General features: G+C 34.8%; 1 protein-coding gene across 2 annotated transcripts in view; it reads right to left on the bottom strand.

Moving 5' to 3' along the window:
• The window catches only part of LOC111146567 (CUB and Sushi multiple domains 3), a 1,261,269-nt gene that overhangs the window by 236,643 nt on the left and 1,005,320 nt on the right, over positions 1-19,306 (bottom strand). For both annotated transcript variants that reach the window (XM_022502159.1, XM_022502160.1), the window contains one exon: positions 13,767-13,961. In XM_022502159.1, the coding sequence (XP_022357867.1) occupies positions 13,767-13,961 (195 nt within the window). The remainder of the gene's footprint in view (positions 1-13,766; positions 13,962-19,306) is intronic.

Raw genomic sequence — 19,306 nt, 5'->3', positions numbered from 1 at the left:
TTCTGGCTCTGTTAACAATCAGTAGAAGTCAGAAGCCAGCCAAAACTTTGAATGCTATGCTTATTTTTCCCATTTGAATTGTACCTGTGGGCCATTTGTCACACTTGCTGTGTTTCTCTAAATAGCCCATATCCCTTGGAATGCATTAAATGTAAGAACTCATCTGTACCTGTTCCTGATTATAACTTATTTGATACATCTGACTACCTCTTAAATCTATGCTTAATAACATTGTTGTAGAACACATTAATTAGGAAAAGAGAAGAAACTTACTTATGGCTAAGTAAGTTTGGGAAATACATGAATAAAAAAAAAAGAGTTCTTCACTATATGGCCTCACTTATGCTTTAGTAAGATCTGGGGAATGTCATGTTCCTGCTTACACAATTATTTGATCATGACACTGTTTCAGTGTAATGTCTCCCAGGACCAATATTCCCTAGAACACACTTTGCAAAATGCCAGACTGATGATTCCAGAATGTGCTTTCACTTTGGCAATAATTCTAACATTTATGTTATTGCCTATAATTGATTATAATTTTCTAGTACTAAAGAATTGTTTTATGTATGCACATAGAGCTGAAGTATTTTAAAGATTTAAAATGTCAGACTTAGCCTATTATAAGTACTATTATTCTTGACACGCTTTCCCTGACTCTTGGGGTCCAATACATCGATTTGTTAGTTGTTCCCTTACATAGCTCATCAGTTTCTCTCTCCTCTCTGCCACAGTAACTGCCACAATCCAGATTCTCAACAGTTTTCACTTGGGCTCTTCCAACAACTAGCTCCACTCATCCCCAGAAGTTCTCACCACTGCTAATGATTTTTCTAACAGACAAGTCTTATCATATTTCTCTTCTCTTTCTAGAACAATTCTGATAAACATTATGGTCTCCATAAATGTCTGTGGGATGACTGAATGAACTATGCTTGCAAAACCAGGCAGGCCACTATAAAATGCTGTTCCATCATCAGCATATAACAGAAACATTTCATTTAGTTTAAATTACCCGAGAAATTCACTTAAATCCCAGACAGAATTGAGACATACCCTCTCTTAATAAATCCATATAAGCCTACTTTTTTTTTTCTGTGATTGAAATATTCTGGTTACTAGGAATCACTGTTGCTTTACATTTAGAGACAATATTATGTGAAAGATATGTATTTAAACATTATTTAAATATTTAAAAATTTAAATAATTTAAGATACTTAAATTTTAAAATATTTAAATACATTTAAACATATGTATGTAAACATTGGAAAAATACGTTCAATGACAGAACTCATGACAGCCACATGGATATTGAGTTCCATTGAAGGAATAGCAAATTCATGTCTACCATTTTACAGTAGCAAATCCATGCTAACATTTTATCAATCTGGAGCATACCTTCATTGAGTGAGTGATATCACTCATACAGTTTAATTTTGTATGATTTTTCTTGTTCTCATTTTTTTTTTTTAATTCTCTTTGGCTGAATTAATATGGCTTGATTTGTATAAGTAAAATGTGCCTGTACTATAACTATACTCTGTATGTGTGTTTTATTCTTGCAGTATAAAATACACAGTAGACAGATGTGGTATTTCCAGGGAAATCAGAAGATGAGTCTGCAAATGAGTTTCAAGACTTCTAGTCATTTAGTGAAAAGGACTCCCCACCTACGGTTTGATCATGTGTGTGGGATGAAGGAGGAAGACTAAGGAAGAAGAACAAGGAACTTCCCAGTAAGTGAAATAGAAGAATCCCAAACAATTTTTATGGAAGAGATACTATTTGAATCCACATATATTTGAGATTTTATAATACATGCAACACAGCCTTGAGCTATTTTCAATTTCAAATCTGTCTTTTCACTTGTGTAATGTTTAATTTATTATCAAATATACTCTATAATGAAAATTATTATATAATATATAAATTTTTCTCAGCAAGCAAGTTAGGTACTTTTAAAAGTGATGAATTCTTATAGGTCACAAAAGAGCAATATGGTATATTAAATCAATAATTTACTAGATGTAGCCTGTGACTCCTTCAGTTTGAAAGAACTGCTCTATCTTACAAAAGTGCTGGCCCACTTCTAGTAAATTACTTATGCCCTGATATAGCTTGATTAAATGTCACAAATCAAAAATCCTGGTTTAGAAAGTATTTGAAAGCTGTATTACCCATTGAGCTTCTTTTCCCCCCTTTCTTTTCTTTTCTTTCTTTCTTTCTTTTTTTTTTTTTTTTAAGAGAAGTCCTTTCATAACCCTTAAACTCTGGAATTGAATTTATAATACAGACAACTGATACTCCCAGTATTGACTTTGAGATTAAAATTACTATTGCTTCTTCTGTCCTTTGTTTAAAACCTTGTTCTTAGCTTAAAAAAAAAAAATCTAATTATTCAGCCATTCATTTCTCCTTTTTTTTCAGCCATTCATTTCATGCTTCTCTTCATGTCTCCTGTATAATCATTTCATTTTATATTAAACGATAAGCTTCCAATAAGGCTATTCTAGCATAAAGGTAATAATTATTTCTTTAAATTATAAACTGTTTCTCTAAGTAACTTATTTATTTTGATTTTCATTTCTTTCTCCATAAGTTCTGGTACATTCACATTTATTTATCTGGAAAACTAAAGTTAATATTGCCATGAGTTTCCTACTACCTCATCTGTCACCTAAAAAAAAATAAAAAACAAAAAAAAATCAGTCTTTATTACTTGTGAATTAATTTTGTGGTAAAATTCTACACTCCTGTTTAACACTAAAAAGAAAAAAAAATCCATCTCCATGTTGTAATCAGTGGCTTGTAAACTATTTTAATCACTCACTAAGTAAACTTAGAAGCATATGAGCTTCTACATCTGTCACCTCACTGATTGCCTGGACTCACTCATTTGATTTTGCTGGCGAGGAAGGCCTTCCCTTCATGCCCCAGTGCTCAATAAGCTGTGTTCTCCATCAGAGTGTGTTCTTAAAGAAAGAAGAATCGTACTATGACATAGACCTATAAGTAGCTATATTCCTTGGATAGATTTGCCATGCTACCATAAATAAATTCTACTAATAGTAAAGATGTTAGTAGTATCTGTGATGCCTATGTCACTCACTTTTAACCTCATTTTCAAAATTGAGGTATAATTCACATACCATAAAATTCACCCTTTTAAAATATACAATTGAGTGGGGTTTTTTTATAGCATATTCATGAAGTAGTGTAACCAACCCTCTAATTTTAGAATATTTCTGTCATCCCCAAAGGAATTCCTATATTCATAAGCAGTCGCTCCCTATTCTCTATATTCCCAAGTCCCTAGCAATCACTATTCTATGATTTTGTAGAAAAGTGTATATGGGAAGACAAGTTCTTAAAATGGTTTTAGTTGAATTGTTGATGTTTTTTAAAAACTAAAATCCCTCTTCATTGCTTAGTTTGATTTCCAACTCATTGACTTTAAGTGATGGCAATTTTTATTGTTTAAAAATTATTTTAAAAGTTAATATATCAGTACAAAATGAACTTAAAAAAATCCTCTGTGACAATTTATTATTCCTGTCTGATTGCTTCACAAACATGATTTCTCAGGGAAGTCATCCCTGTCTTCTAGACTAGTTCAGAGGATCCCATCATAACAGCATTCCATTATGTTCAGAACACTTAATTACAACTTGTTTTGTATTTATATTTATATAAAGCCACTTAATTATATAGGGTCTGTCTCTGTCTCTGAACTCCCAAAATCTATTAAGTCAAAGTTTCCATTTCCTTTTTATACACTATTTATACTTCCAAAATCAAGCATGGTGTCTGTTTATATAATGGCTTTCAATAAATATGTTATAATTGTCTCTTTTCCTAATAGGACAGATCAGTTCTCTCCTGAATCAGAAAAGTCCTAAAACTCAGTTTAGGAACGTGGGGAGAAATACCCCGTCTTGGGGTTGGCTTAGGTTTGAAGCTATTTAGAACCTCAATATGGTTCAGATTTACTCACTAACTCTCCCATATATTTCAATCTAACTGACTGGTTTTGGTTAGGATTAAGAACCAAATTCCCTCTTGCACAGAGAGCTCTGTATTGTCTTTTTTTTTTTTTTTTAATGTGTATGTCTTGAAGTGAAAGGCTCACTGGCTTAATATAAGTATAAAATGAAGTTTTCTGTGTTTAATAAAAGGGAAGGAAGCAGCAACCTCCTTTAGGGTGTCTGTTTTAAACCATAATAGGCCCAACCTTTTGATTTTACAGGGCAAGACTACTGGCCTTCTAGAAACATACTTTAGAAATTCACTAAGGTTTCTTACAAGGTATAGTCACAAGGTATACAGAGACAAGTTACATCAGTTTGTCTCTCGAGGAGATTAAAAAAAGAGTTATTGGTTCTCTATAAATTTGTATGAGATTCTGTCTGGTCTTTGTAGCATCTTTCAAAAGTAGCCTGCAATGTTCATTATATTCCAAATATGCTTATTCAATAATATACCTGCTTTCTTTCTCTCTAGGTTTTGTGGGTTGAACTTTTTAGTAGGATATTTGTTTCTCCAAAAGAGTTCTCCAATACAGTTTGATTCTGAGCATGACCAAATAGTTACTGTTGTATCCTTTACTTTCTTTATCTGTAAGGAGAAAAGCTGTGGGCTGATTCAGTTTTCTGTATAAGTAAATTATTTTTTTGTTTTTCTGTATAAAGGGGTAACACATTAGGGAGGCATGTTTGAAGTCTGACTTAAACATAAAAGCTACATGGTGGTGGAGAACACGGGTTTCTTCGCACAATGAGAGGGCATGCAACTACCCATCTGGAGACATGGCATAGTGGCTGAGATGCCAAGGGCAGAGAAAATAAAAATTGTTTAAATAGGAGCTCCAAGTCAGTGGTCACAAGAAAATATGTTCTGAATTATAAGCATTGATTTGCAATCCGATTGCTTCTTACATAGGGAACTCGACATAGAATGCTCCAGAATTCATAACAGCAGGGATTTATTTATAACAATGCTAATGATTCTCTAGACTAGCATGCAGGAGGCCAACTGGAGTGATAATGTCAGTAAGAGTGTTTGGAAATAGCAGGTACTCAATCCCATTAGTTTCCCTCCCAGTTTCATTTTAAATAATATTCCACCCCCTCCATATGAAAACAAAACATGCTTTGGTTTTATCTCACTACTACTTTAAATTTTTAAAATAGAAAATACATTTGGGTGCCTGTCTGACTCTGTTTTAGAGAATGTGACTCTTGATCTGGGGTCATGAGTTTAAGCCCCTTATTAGGCCTTAGAGCTTACTTAAAAAAATAGGAAATACATTATACTTCTTTGTAGAACATGATTCTGACACATAATCCGTATATTGTGTCTGTGAACAAATTCCTATGTATAGCTAGTGAAAGGCAGATATTTGATGATACTCAGAAATAATTTACCACTAGGCTTTTGTTTTATGAGTCTTGCATCCACACGCTCTAATTATGTCACATATTTAAATGGCATCAAATGCTAAATGGCTCAGTATATTAGATTACATAATGTCTATATTCATTTATAATGCAATGGGACTTCACACTTGCTTTAAATCTCAAAAAAAATTCTATAAACCTCAAGGACATTTGGAATAAGAGATTAGCCTAAGGCAAGTCATGCCGTTTAAGCAGAAGATCTGGACGAAAACTTGAGTTAGCTACTTCATGCACTAAAGCAATATGATTTAATTAAAAGTAGGTCAAATGATGTTACTAATGAGAAATAACTGTAAAGTTGGAGAGGTATAATTATGAAATGAACTTTTTATTTTTCATTTTGTTTGTTTCAAATTTTCTCTTCAGTTGATAGTACAAGAGGGCTATTTATTTATTTAGCATTTTTATTTAAAGCTTTTATCATTCCACATAGAGTTGAAAGTTGAACAATGAATGGTGCCAGATGACTACTGGATGTCTAATCATAACATTCATGTGTATGTACTTTGGACAGGCTTATAGTTATCAGTGACTGAGTTACATAATCTTTTTTCCACCCCCAGAATCTAGGACTTATATTAGCATGAGAGAAACAAAGAGATAGAAAATAATGGTGCAGATGTTCAAAGGAACTAACACTGACTATATCTGTTAGGGTATTTGCATTCTGTATAAGGTTGTGTTTCAAATGAAATGCAAAAATGCATTTCAGATGAACACTTTTTATTAGTTATTGGTAGGAATCTGCTTTTTCTTAACTCTCATACTTAACTTGGAGGAAGGTTTCAGAAATAAATGGGGAACCCCAAATCGCACCACTTATTTTTGAAGCCATGCATCCATTCATGAAACATTTAACCATCTGAAATATGCCATAACTGTTAAGCTCCAGAGATATAAAAAAGATCAATGCAAGGTCATTCGTAGAATTAATCAGCCTACCTAGAGGACAGTGTTTAAGCCTGGACTCCAAAACTACTGGTAGGCAATTGTGACTTTAAACAAGTGACTGAACCTGTTTTTGTGTCTTGGTTTCCTTATCTGTAAATGAGAATATTAGTAGTCCCTAATTCACGGAGTTGTAGTAAGGCATAAAATAATATGTGTAGAGAACTTCAAACTGTTCTCAGCACAGACAAGTTATTATCTCTTATCAGTCCTCTCTATGGGCTTTCTTGTTGAGCTGCTTCAAATTCTATCTACTTTGCCTGTTTGCTCTTTCCTCTACATGTTTATAAATGCTAAACCCTAGGTGTGAAACACACCATCTCCTTATGTCTTGTACCTCACCTGGCTCCTCCTTATTTATATTTTTAGGATTCAGCTCATGTGTCACCTTCATAAGGAAGACTTCCCTGATCTCTCTTTGTAACCAGGTCAGATGCGCTGCCATGCTGTGCTCGCAGCTCTGTTTTTATTTCTAGCAATGGACCTTACTTGTCCTTATCTCATCTGATTATAAATTCTCTAAAGGTAAGAACCATATTGAATTCATAGTTAGTGCAGGACCAGGCATATAATTGTACTTTTGAATGCCTGGAAAAAAAAAAAAAAAAAGAAGGCATTATACCATCTCTTCTATTCTAATAGTTTCTCCAAATATGTTTATCTTAGGGTCTTATTATTATAATTAACTGTCATTGCATGCTCACCGTATGCCTTCGTGGAAAAGATCAAGAATAATGCATTGGTCCAGTTATAAAATACATAAGTCATGGGTATAGCATGATGATATAGTTAACAATACTGTCTTGCATATTTGAGAATTACTAAGAGAGTAAATCTTAAAATTATTTATCATAAGAAAGAAATCGTAAACTGTACCGTGATGGATGTTAACTATACTTATTGTGGTGAACATCTCACAATATATACAAATATCAAATCATTATGTTGTACACCTGAAACAAATATGTCAACTTTACCTCAACTAAGAATATTGTATTAGTACTATGGCTAGTACTCCCAAATTTAATGATTTACCTTTCAAAGTTCTAAGGTTCCAGAATAATGGGCTTTACACACACCAGAGATATCTTTACCAAGGACCTATTATTTCAACTTTAGATTTATTTGATTCCATCCTGGAAGCTTTAGGGAGCAAGGGGAGGATAAATCGGAATGTTTTTTCCACTAATAATATGCCTAAAGGAAATATGAGAGCTTCAGCCAGAAAAGCATTCAGACAGAAAGGACAGCAAGTGCAAAAGTCCTGAGGCAGAAGTGTGAACTAGTGCTTTCTAGAAACATCTAGGGGGCATCTGTGGCCCAAAGAGTGTAGTAGAGAGGGAGAATAGTAAAGAGGTTAGAGTATATATAGGCAAGTTAAGGAACTTCATATTATAAGATCTGTGGAGTTAACTCAGATTTAGAAATCCAATGGTGGATTTTGATATAATTTGACATATGTTTTTATTTATTTATTTATTTTTAAAAAAGATTTTGTTTACTTGTGTAGTTATTTATTTAGAGAGAGAGTGAACATATGAGCAGGGGAAAGGACAGAGGGAGAGGGAAAAAGAGAATCCCAAACAGACTCCAAGCTGAGCGCAGAGCCCAACACAGGGCTCGATCCCATGACCCAGAGACCATGACTGGAGTCAAAATCAAGAGTCAGACACTCAACCAACTGAGCCACTCTGGAACCCCAATCTGACATATGTTTGAAAGATTACTTTGTTGTGTTCATGAGAGATTTTATCAGAAAATAAGGGAAAGAGAGAAACTAGCCAGGAGAGAGGCTAAGAGATAAGAAATGGCTAGTGCTCTAGATCAGGCTAGGGTGTGTTTATGTAAACAACTATAATGCCATTAGATGAAATAAATCAAATAATGAATATTAAGTAAAAATATGGAATCTGTCACTAGTTGTGTTTCATTACCTTTACATAATATTGAGTGATTTTATGGATAAGAATAATAGGACTTCTACTTTAATCCAGTATGTCCACAGATAACTAAAGTAACACAGAGTTTCAACAGATACTTTTTAAAGTATAAGAAATAAACAGAGAAAAAATTATTTTCCAAACACCCTCTTTTTTTTTTTTTTTTTTTTTTGATCACAAAGTGCATTGCAGGTACAAATATTTTGTTCTGCTATCATTTAATACATGTGACATTCTCATGAGATAAACCACAGGGTTTCTCATCGCTGAGCAGGACTTACCACAGGATGCTATCATTTAGGATCTACTTCTGACAAATACAATCTCCCAGTGTCCAACATAAGCTCTTGAAAATATTTTCTTTAGATTTAAAATGTATACAATCTTAAACCATGATTAAAAAAAAAAAAACTATCTTCTAAAATAGACAAACTGTGTAAATTCTTAGGGTTCAGTTCAGGTTAAAAATATTTACTGAGAGCCTGCTTGTATAAATTAATGCAATGAATGCTAAAAAGCTATATATAGCACAAGACTTTTTATGAATTTATGAGTAAAACATTATAAGAAAAAGCAAAATGTTGCATTTAAAGAGCTTAAAAGAATGGTCATGTTGGTGTTTACTTTTTTTTTTCTTTATATTTTTATTTATTTGACAGAGAGAAATCACAACTAGGCAGAGAGGCAGGCAGGGAGAGAGGAGGAAGCAGGCTCCCCGCTGAGCAGAGAGCCCGATACGGGGCTCTATCCCAGGACTCTGGGATCATGACCTGAGCCGAAGGCAGAGGCTTTAACCCACTGAGCCACCCAGGCGCCCGGGTGTTTACTTTTATGTAGAAAAATAAAATAAAAAACTTTCCTTATTTTGGCACTTAGGGATTATAGTCTAATAGCTCCCTTCTCACATACTCAAAAGCAAAGCCTATCAGTCAGTCCAAATTTCCTGCCCATGTTCTCAGAGACAGTAGTCAATATTTTATTGTAGGGTAAGACTTAACATGAAAAGCAGCAGAGCCTGACAATCTAATTCTCAAACATGAATGAAATTAAAAATAGAGGCATAAGCAAATTAATGTATGACAAAGGCAATTGCTAAAATACACAAAAATAACTTAATTCTGGAATATTGAGGAGAAATAGAAATTAATAGAAGACTCAGCTAAGGAATAGGAGAATAAATGGGAGTGTAGGGCAGGCGACCATTGCTTTAAAATACTTTAAATGGCAATCTACATTATGTTATTTTCTTAGATATCACATGTATAATTTACTTTGATAAAAAATTCAAAATTTATCTTAATTAAAAAATGTATCCTTACGAACAACAAACCCTCTGGCTCTATTACACATGCTTTACCCACTAATTTTGACTTTCAAAGTATTAAATTATTAAATCTGAAAGTCAGACAGTTCTGTGTATTTTGGATTTCTGTATAATTACTATGAGGGAAAACAAATAGATATGTGTGAACCTGATCAAGAAACTAAAATATATTAAGTTCTCCTTATTATAAGACAATAATAACTCCAGACCCAAATATTGTATTTTTAATTTATTTTTTATGTTTTATGTATTTATGTTTTTAAGTAAGCTCTAGGCACAATATGGGGCTTGAACTCATGACCCCAAGATAAAGAGTTGCACGCTCAACCAACTGAGCCAGCCAGAAACCCCAGAGCCAAACGTTTTAAATAAGTTATTTAATATAATTCTCCCAACAACCTTATAAATTATACAATATTATCTCATGCTTAGGTACACAAAATAAATTATGCAAGGTTACATAGCTGATTTTAGGTTTTCTCTTGTTTTTAAAATCATTATTTAGAATTAGATACATATAGTTCTAAAACATGGGCTTTTTCTCATCCTTTCCTATACTAGAAATTATCAGTTGTGGTCATATTTTTAACAGGAATGTATCTTAATTTTTTTGTAATAACATAAGATATATTAACAGCATAAGGAATAACTGTTTTCCATACTATCTTGGCATTATGGGTAGAAGTGTAGTCATATCCAACTCACTTGATAGTGAAGATTATTCTTTCTTAAGAAATTTTAAAAAATTCTAAACATTTGTGCTATTTTTAGAAGCAAACGTGTAGCCATATAAGAACATTAATAAATCAGGTTTAATTGATATTAAAATGACAGAAATAGGGACGCCTGGGTGGCTCAGTTGGTTAAGCAGCTGCCTTCGGCTTAGGTCATGGTCCCAGCGTCCTGGGATCGAGTCCCACATCGGGCTCCTTGCTTGGCGGGGAGCCTGCTTCTCCCTCTGCCTCTGCCTGCCATTCTGTCTTGCCTGTGCTTGCTCTCTCTCCCTCTCTCTCTGACAAATAAAAAAAAAAAAAAAAATGACAGAAATATACTAATTCCACTAAATATAACATGCAATGCAAAGTGCAATGCATGTTTTCCAGTGCTGTGATTCTTTTAAGACACTGAAAATCACATGTATTAATATAGTATTTGCCGGGAAATTTACTAGGCCCTCTCTATGGATTGTAATTAATTGCATCTTCACAGTAAGCTATTAAATTAATAACTATGATCCTGTTTTAGAGATTTAAAAATCAAGGCTTGGCTTGCCAAAGGTCATAGATACAGTAAAAGGATTTGAACCCAGGCTACTCTTCCCTCTATTTTGTCTGTAGATATGACTATTCAACAAACATGAAATATACTTAACCAGGTTATATTTGATCCCATGAAATATTTTTGGTTTGGAAGGACCATTTGTATATATTATGGAATATTCCATGCTGAAATTAATATTTCTATGACCTATCAATATAGAAACCTGTTGGAAAGAAATAGGATTATTTTAGGGAGGCATATTCTTAGTGAATTTCATACTCTACTCCAGTTCTCCTGTCTTTTTCAGCTAAGTCATTGAAAACCATGTACTTAATAATTTATCCCAGTGATTAACACCTATCCTTTTGATCTATGGTTTTCTGTATCCTTTGGTTTTTCTCTGCCAGGATTTTGGTTATTTCTTGTCTGGCTCCTGGAAGTTTTCTATTATTTTAATGAATTTTCTGGCTATATACAGATTTCTTTTTTGTGTAGCTCTGAATTTTAAGATAATATAATCAGTCTTTCTCTTAAGCTTTCTAGAAACTTTCCTGTCATCAATTCATTTTATTCTCTTTGGCAAAATTAAATCCAAAGTAATTATTTCTCCTTTTATTCCCTTTTTCCTGATAGATAAAACCATCAATTCAAGAATTAACTGGCTGTTCTGTTATCAACAGAATGACCATTTATTAGATATGTACATTTTCTTTATTTCTTTTTTTTTTTAAAGATTTTATTTATTTATTTGACAGAGATCACAAGTAGGCAGAGAGGCAGGCAGAGAGAGAGAGGAGGAAGCAGGCTCCCCACTGAGCGGAGAGCCCGATGTGGGGCTCGATCCCAGGACCCTGGGACCACGACCTGAGCCGAAGGCAGAGGCTTTAACCCACTGAGCCACCCAGGCGCCCCTTCTTTATTTCTTATTACAACATTTTGCAGTAAAGAATTTCAATTACCCCCATTTAGAGATGAGAGACTCTAGAAAGGTTAAATAACCCATGTAAGTCAGAAATCATACACATATAATACATGAAAATGTTATACAATGAGGAAGAATTACTATGTGCAACAGACACCAAAAATACCTACTTTTAATCATCAGATCAAAATTGTTGCTTTTTTTGCTGAAATTCATAGTAAGAAATATACATTATTTTATTGCAAATATGCATATATACATTTATATGTATATGTACACATATACGCACACACACCACACTGGTATATTCATTGTATTTTATTTATCTCTCTATATGTAGTTGAAAAAAGTCCCACAAAATAATATTTCTCCTCTCTGTGGTCTTTGAATTATAATATTTTTCTCTTTTTTAATATATTTATCTTTTATTTTATTTTAATTATTTTATTTTATTCAACATTATATCAATTATAAAAATGTTGGTCATAACCCAGTGATTGGCTTTTATGACTCAATGGTGGTGACCCATAATTTGGAAAATCTGCCCTAGATGATATCATCTTCATGTCAATTTTGTACATTGCATTAGGATCATTCAGCTGACTACAAAGCCTGTGGTAACTTTCCACAGTGATATCATTGTTTCTCTCTCCTTACTGAACTGTTTTTTTCCCCACTATATCTCTATCATAGAGTTGCAGGCAAGCATATGATTTTTCAACATGCAACATTATTTTATTTAGTTATAAAATCCACCTTCAAAAGCTTGAAATAAAAATTTCCATGGTCCACCACTGAACTATACATTGCTTTATTTTAGAATGTCCTGTTTTTCATTAAAATAATTTTTAAACCACCATGTTGGATTTCCTGCTTAACACTCAGATATGGGTTTTGGAAAGGCCACAGGTCACTAGTTCCATGAATTGGCAAACTGGTCTTTATTTTGGAAAATCCTCTTGGTATTTATCCAGAAATATATATTCATGAATCATTACCATCATCACAACCTGCTCCACTGTTAGCTGGGGACTCCTCAGTTTCCCCTCTTGAGTTCTCTGGACAGACTTTTCAGAATTCTGAATGGGCTGTTCATTTACTATGGCTAAATGCTTAGCAAATTCCACACCCTATGTGAGGGTGATGTCTCTGTTTCTGGTGCCTCTTCAGTAACTTCCTTAATGTCAAAAACAGTATTATTGAATATATTTTTCCTAATTTTTTTTTTCTAAGATCAGCAGCCTTCTCTTGGCTATGATCACTGTCATTTCCTGCATCAAACTGCATCTGATGCCCTGTTCTCCTAAAGCTGTGGCAGATATGGTAAGAGAAATGGCAACTTACATGTCTGATATTTTGTTACTGAAACTAATTTTAGGTCTTCCTCCATTTTACTGTGTGCTTGAGTCTTCACTCCCTCAACAGGTTCAACATGGTATTCACTTATAGTCAACTTTAATTTTTAGGAAAAAATGTGTAGTTTGGATAAAGATTTCTCACCAGTTCTTGATAATATTTAAATCTCTGCATTTCTCTATTTTATTGAAATGTCACTTTCAGTGTGTTCATTCTTCATTTACTCAACCAATATCTTCTGAGCACCTAATCTTTTCAGGCACTCCTCTAAGTCCTGAACATAGAATAGAACAGGCAATACCCTTATGCTCAGAGAGCTCACTTACAATAATGTGTGAAGTGCTTTAGAGACACCTGGGAATATAAGCACTTTTCCAAAACCATTTTGTTAATGAATCCAATTTAAATATCCTTGATAAAGTCTCTGCATGGCCTATTTCATACTTGTAGCTTGAATGTAAAATGATTGATTTTTAAAAATATAGAAATGGCTTTAAATGTTTCCTGATTCTGTCTAATAATAAAAACTCAGCAAAAAAAAAAAAAAAAATGTTCTTACCATGACAACTTGGTAAGGCTCTATTCCATCCAGGTCTTCCATCATCTCCCATGATGCAGGTGAGTGTCGAATAACCTTGAAGAACATAACCAGCATCACAGTAATAGGTGACTGTTGATCCTAATTTATAATCCATTCCAAGTCTGGTGCCATTCATTATATTGCCTGGATCAAAGCAGGACTCTCGAAGTTTTGCTGAAAAACAGTGTTGATATAAAATGAATTGTTTTAGGATGCTATTTTCTTTCAATCCTTTAATATTTCTTCATTTATACTTCTAAACAGATAGGAAAGTACCAGCATCCTTTCTGTTACTGTTTGAGGGCTCAAAGTACAAAGAAGCCCATAATCATACCTGATATTTTGCTAATTCATATTGATGAGTAAGAATATAAAATTTTTCATTGGTCTTCTCATTAAGATTAGCATCTAATGTACAAACATAGGGTTTTAGAGTTTATTATATACTGTTATGTACTATAACCCATGCATAAATATTTCAAAATATTTTAGAAAAGAAGGGTTTACTTATTTAATATTGCTTTATGTATTGCATGGTGCACTGCGTGTTATACGCAGACAATGAATCATGGAACACTACATCAAAAACTATTAATAAATAAATAGATAAAGTTCTTCTCCCAAATAATGTACACTCATTCCATGTGACTGAACTGGGAAATGATAGTACTGCCTATGTTGAGCTCAGTTCATTTTACCATGGGGAATAAGGTAAAAGACACTTTTCTCTGCCCTGAAATAATTTCTTGTGATCCATCTCTTCTAGTCTGTCCCCTCTTTTTATCAGAGGTCTTCCCATTATCAAACAGTAGCAAAATTTTTATGACATACAGACCATGATCTCTTGGGATAGAGAGTCTATGCTAAAGTCAAGTACATTTATTTACCTATTTATTTTTAAGATTCTATTTATTTATTTATCTGTCAGAGAGGAAGAGAGAGAGTGTGCAAAAGAGCACACAAGGAGGGAAAATGGCAGGCAGAGGAAGAAGCAGGCTCCTCGCTGAGGAAGGAGTCCTATGCAGGACTCCATCCAAGGACCCTGGGATTATGATCTGAGCTAAAGACAGATGATTAACTGACTGAGCCACCTAGGCATCCAAAAGTCAAGTACTTTTACAGCTAACACTAACAGATACATTGAATATTAAGTCCATTCACAATGAAGGAACTAAAAGTTTTCTGTGCGCCCAGATAGTGCACTAAAGAGAGTGACAGGAAGGAGGAGTCAAGATGGCAGAGAAGTAGCAGGCTGAGATGACATCAGGGAGTAGGAGATCAGCTAGATAGCTTATCAAACCATTGCGAACACCTACAAATCCAACAGGAGATCGAAGAGAAGAAGAGCAACAATTCTAGAAACAGAAAATTGACCACTTTCTGAAAGGTAGGACCGGCAAAGTGAATCCAAAGCAACGGGAAGATAGACCATGGTGGGAGGGGCCAGCTCCCAGCTAGCGGCAGTGCAACGGAGCACAAAATCAGAACTTTTAAAAGTCTGCTCCACTGAGGGACATCGCTCTAGAGGCTAAACTGGGATGAAGCCCACGTGGGGTCAGAGTGGCCCCACATCCCATGGGGTCACAGAAGGACCGAGGGTGTCTGAGTGTTGCAGAGCTTGCAGGTATTAGAGTGGGGAAGCTGGCTACAGAGACAGAGCTGAGGAGTGAGCTCTCCACTCAGGGTTACCTTGAACTGTAATCCATGGCACAGGCCACTGCTCTGTGAGTGAGGTCCCCACAAGATCCGGGAGACACCCCCTGGGGGAGCTCAGGGATCTGTGGGGTTTGGAGACTCCAGGCGGAGCTGTGTGCCAGAGACAGAGATGCTTGGTCACAGGCTGGGTGAAGTTGGAGCACGGCTGGAGGCCAGAGAGACAGGAGTGATTGAGCGCTTTTCTCTAAGGGTACACTGAAGAGTGGGACCCCAAGCTCTTGGCTCCTCTGGGCGGAGAATGGGAGGCCGCCATTTTCATTCCTGTCCTCCAGAACTCTACAGAAACTGTTCAGGGAACAAAAGCTCCCGAAAGTGAACCTGTGCGCATTACTTAACCTGGATCCTGGTAAGGGCGGTGCAATTCCACCTTGGGCAAAGACACTTGAGAATCACTACAACAGGCCCATCGACCAGAAGATCAACAAGAAATCCAGCCAAGACCAAGTTCACTTCCCAAGGAGAACAGCAGAATTCCAGAGGAGGAGAAAGCAAACCATGGAATTCATGGCTTTTTCCCCATGATTCTTTAGTCTTGCAGTTAATTAATTTTTCTTTTAATTTTATTTTTTTCTTCTGCTATTTTTTTTAACTTTTACCCTTTCCTCTTTTAAAGTTTTTTAACTACTTTATCTTAACAATACCTTTCATTAAAAAAAAAATAATCTTTTTTGAACCTTCATTATTATAGTCATATTTTATCCTTCATTGTATCTAACTTTATTTTTTGTATACACATAAGGTTTTTTCTTCTAAAAAATTTGGGATACAATTTCTTCTAATAGATCAAAATGTACCCTATATCTTGCTCCGGGCTTGTTCTAGTCTCCAGCCTGAGCAAATTCTCTCCACTTTTTTTCTTTATTCTCCCAACCAACTAACTTATCAACTCCTTTTTTAGAAATTAAAAAAAAATTTTTTTTCACCTTTATAGGCATATTCCATCCGTTCATTCTGTTTACCCTCATATATGTTTTTCATTCTTTAAAATTTGGGGAGGTAGTTTCTTCTAAGAGACCAAAATACTCCCAAAATTAAGTGGGTGACCCTGTTCTAGTCACTAGTCTAATATATATATATTTTTTTCTTTTTATATATTTTTTTTAATTTGTTTTCATTCATTTTTCTGAACTTCTTTTGATCCCCTTCCTTCCCCCCGCATGATTTGGGGTCTCTTCTGATTTGGTTAAAGTGCATTTTCCTGGGGTCTTTTCCACCCTTTTAATATTTTATTTGCTCCTTCATATATTCTTATCTGGACAATATGGCAAGGCTGAAAAACTCACCACAAAAAAAAAAGAACAAGAGGCAGTACCAAAGGCTAGGGACCTAATCAATACAGACATTGGTAATATGTCAGATCTAGAGTTCAGAATGATGATTCTCAAGGTTCTAGCTGGTCTCAAAAAAGGCATGGAAGATATTAGAGAAACCCTCTCCAGAGAAATAAAAGCCCTTTCTGGAGAAAAAAAAGGACTAAAATCTAACCAAGTTGAAATTAAAAAAGCTATTAATGAGGTGCAATAAAAAATGGAGGCTCTTACTGCTAGGATAAATGAAGCAGAAGAAAGAATTAGTGATATAGAAGACCAAATGACAGAGAATAAAGAAGCTGAGCAAAAGAGAGACAAACAACTACTGGACCACGAGGAGAGAATTCGAGAGATAAATGACACCATAAGACAAAACAACATTAGAATAATTGGGATTCCAGAAGAAGAAGAAAGAGAGAGGGGAGCAGAAGGTATATTGGAGAGAATTATTGTAGAGAATGTCCCTATATGGCAAAGGGAACAAGCATCAAAATCCAGGAGGTGCAGAGAAACCTCCTCAAAATCAATAAGAATAGGTCCACACTGCATCATCTAATAGTAAAATTTACAAGTCTTAGCGACAAAGAGAAAATCCTGAAAGCAGCCCGGGAAAAGAAGTCTGTAACATACAATGGTAAAATTATTAGATTGGCAATGGTCTTATCCACAGAGACCAGGCAGGCCAGAAAGAACTGGCATGATATATTCAGAGCACTAAACGAGAAAAACATGCAGCCAAGAATACTATATCCAGCTAGGCTATCATTGAAAATAGAAGGAGAGATAAAAAGCTTCCAGGACAAACAAAAACTGAAAGAATTTGCAAACACCAAACCAGCTCTACAGGAAAGATTGAAAGGGGTCCTCTAAGCAAAGAGAGACCCTAAAATAGTATACCAGAAAGGAACAGAGACAATATACAGTAACAGTCACCTTACAGGCAATACAATGGTACTAAATTCATATCTCTCAATAGTTACCCTGAATGTAAATGGGCTAAACACCCCAATCAAAAGACAAAGGGTATCAGAATGGATAAAAAAACAAAACCCATCAAAATGCTGCCTACAAGAAACTCATTTTAGACCCGAAGACACCTAAGACTTAAAGTGAGGGGGTGGAAAACAATTTATCATGCTAATGGACATCAGAAGAAAGCTGGGGTGGCAATTCTTCTATCAGATCAATTAGATTTTAAGCCAAAGACTATAATAAGAGATGAGGAAGGACACTATATAATACTCAAAGGGTCTGTCCAACAAGGAGCTCTAACAATTTTAAATATGTATGCCCCTAACAGGGGAGCACCCAACTATAAAAATCAATTAATAACCAAATCAAAGAAACACATCGACAATAATACAATAATAGTAGGGGACTTTAACACTCCCCTCACCGAAGTGGACAGATCATTCAAGCAAAAGATCAACAAGTTAATAAGGGTCTTAAATGACACATTGGACCAGATGGACATCACAGATATATTCAGAACATTCCATCCCAAAGCAACAGAATACACATTCTTCTCTAGTGCACATAGAACATTCTCCAGAATAGATCAAATCCGGGGTCATAAATCAGGTCTCAACCGGTATCAAAAGATTGGGATCATTCCCTGCATATTTTCAGACCACAATGCTCTGAAGCTAGAACTCAATCACAACAGGAAATTTGGAAAGAACCCAAATACATAGAGACTAAACAGCACCCTTCTAAAGAATGAATGGGTCAACCAGGAAATTAAAGAAGAATTGAAAAAATTCATGCAAACAAATGATAATGAAAACACAATGGTTCAAAATCTGTGGGACACAGCAAAAGCAGTCCTCAGATGAAAGTACGTAGTGATACAAGCCTTTCTCAAGAAACAAGAAAGGTCTCAAATACACAACCTAACCCTACACCTAAAGGAGCTGGAGAAAGAACAACAAAGAAAGCCTAAACCCAGCAGGAGAAGAGAAATCATACAGATCAGAGCAGAAACCAATGAAATAGAAACCAAAAAAAAAAAAAAAAAAAAAAACCAATAGAACAAATCAACGAAACTAGGAGCTGGTTCTTTGAAAGAATTAATAAGATTGATAAACCCCTGGCCAGACTTATCAAAAAGAAAAGAGAAAGGACCCAAATGAATAAAATCATGAATGAAAGAGGAGAGATCACAACCAACACTAAAGAAATATAAACAATTATAAGAACATACTATGAGCAACTCTACACCAACAAATTTGACAATCTGGAAGATATGGATGCATTCCTAGAGACATATAAACTACCACAACTGAACCAGGAAGAAATAGAAAACCTGAACAGACCCATAACCAGTAAGAAGACTGAAACAGTCATCAAAAATCTCCAAACAAAGAAAAGCCTAGGGCCAGACGGCTTCCCAGGGGAATTCTACTAAATATTTAAAGAACAATTAATACCTATTCTCCTGAAACTGTTCCAAAAAAATAGAAATGGAAGGAAAACTTCCAAACTCATTTTATG

Source organism: Enhydra lutris, unplaced genomic scaffold, assembly GCF_002288905.1.
Source record: "Enhydra lutris kenyoni isolate GAN:26980312 unplaced genomic scaffold, ASM228890v2 scaffoldscaffold14, whole genome shotgun sequence".
NCBI classification, from domain to species: domain Eukaryota; kingdom Metazoa; phylum Chordata; class Mammalia; order Carnivora; family Mustelidae; genus Enhydra; species Enhydra lutris.
The sequence above is the reverse complement of the archived record's forward strand: the minus strand, read 5'-3'. Positions and strand labels throughout refer to the sequence as shown.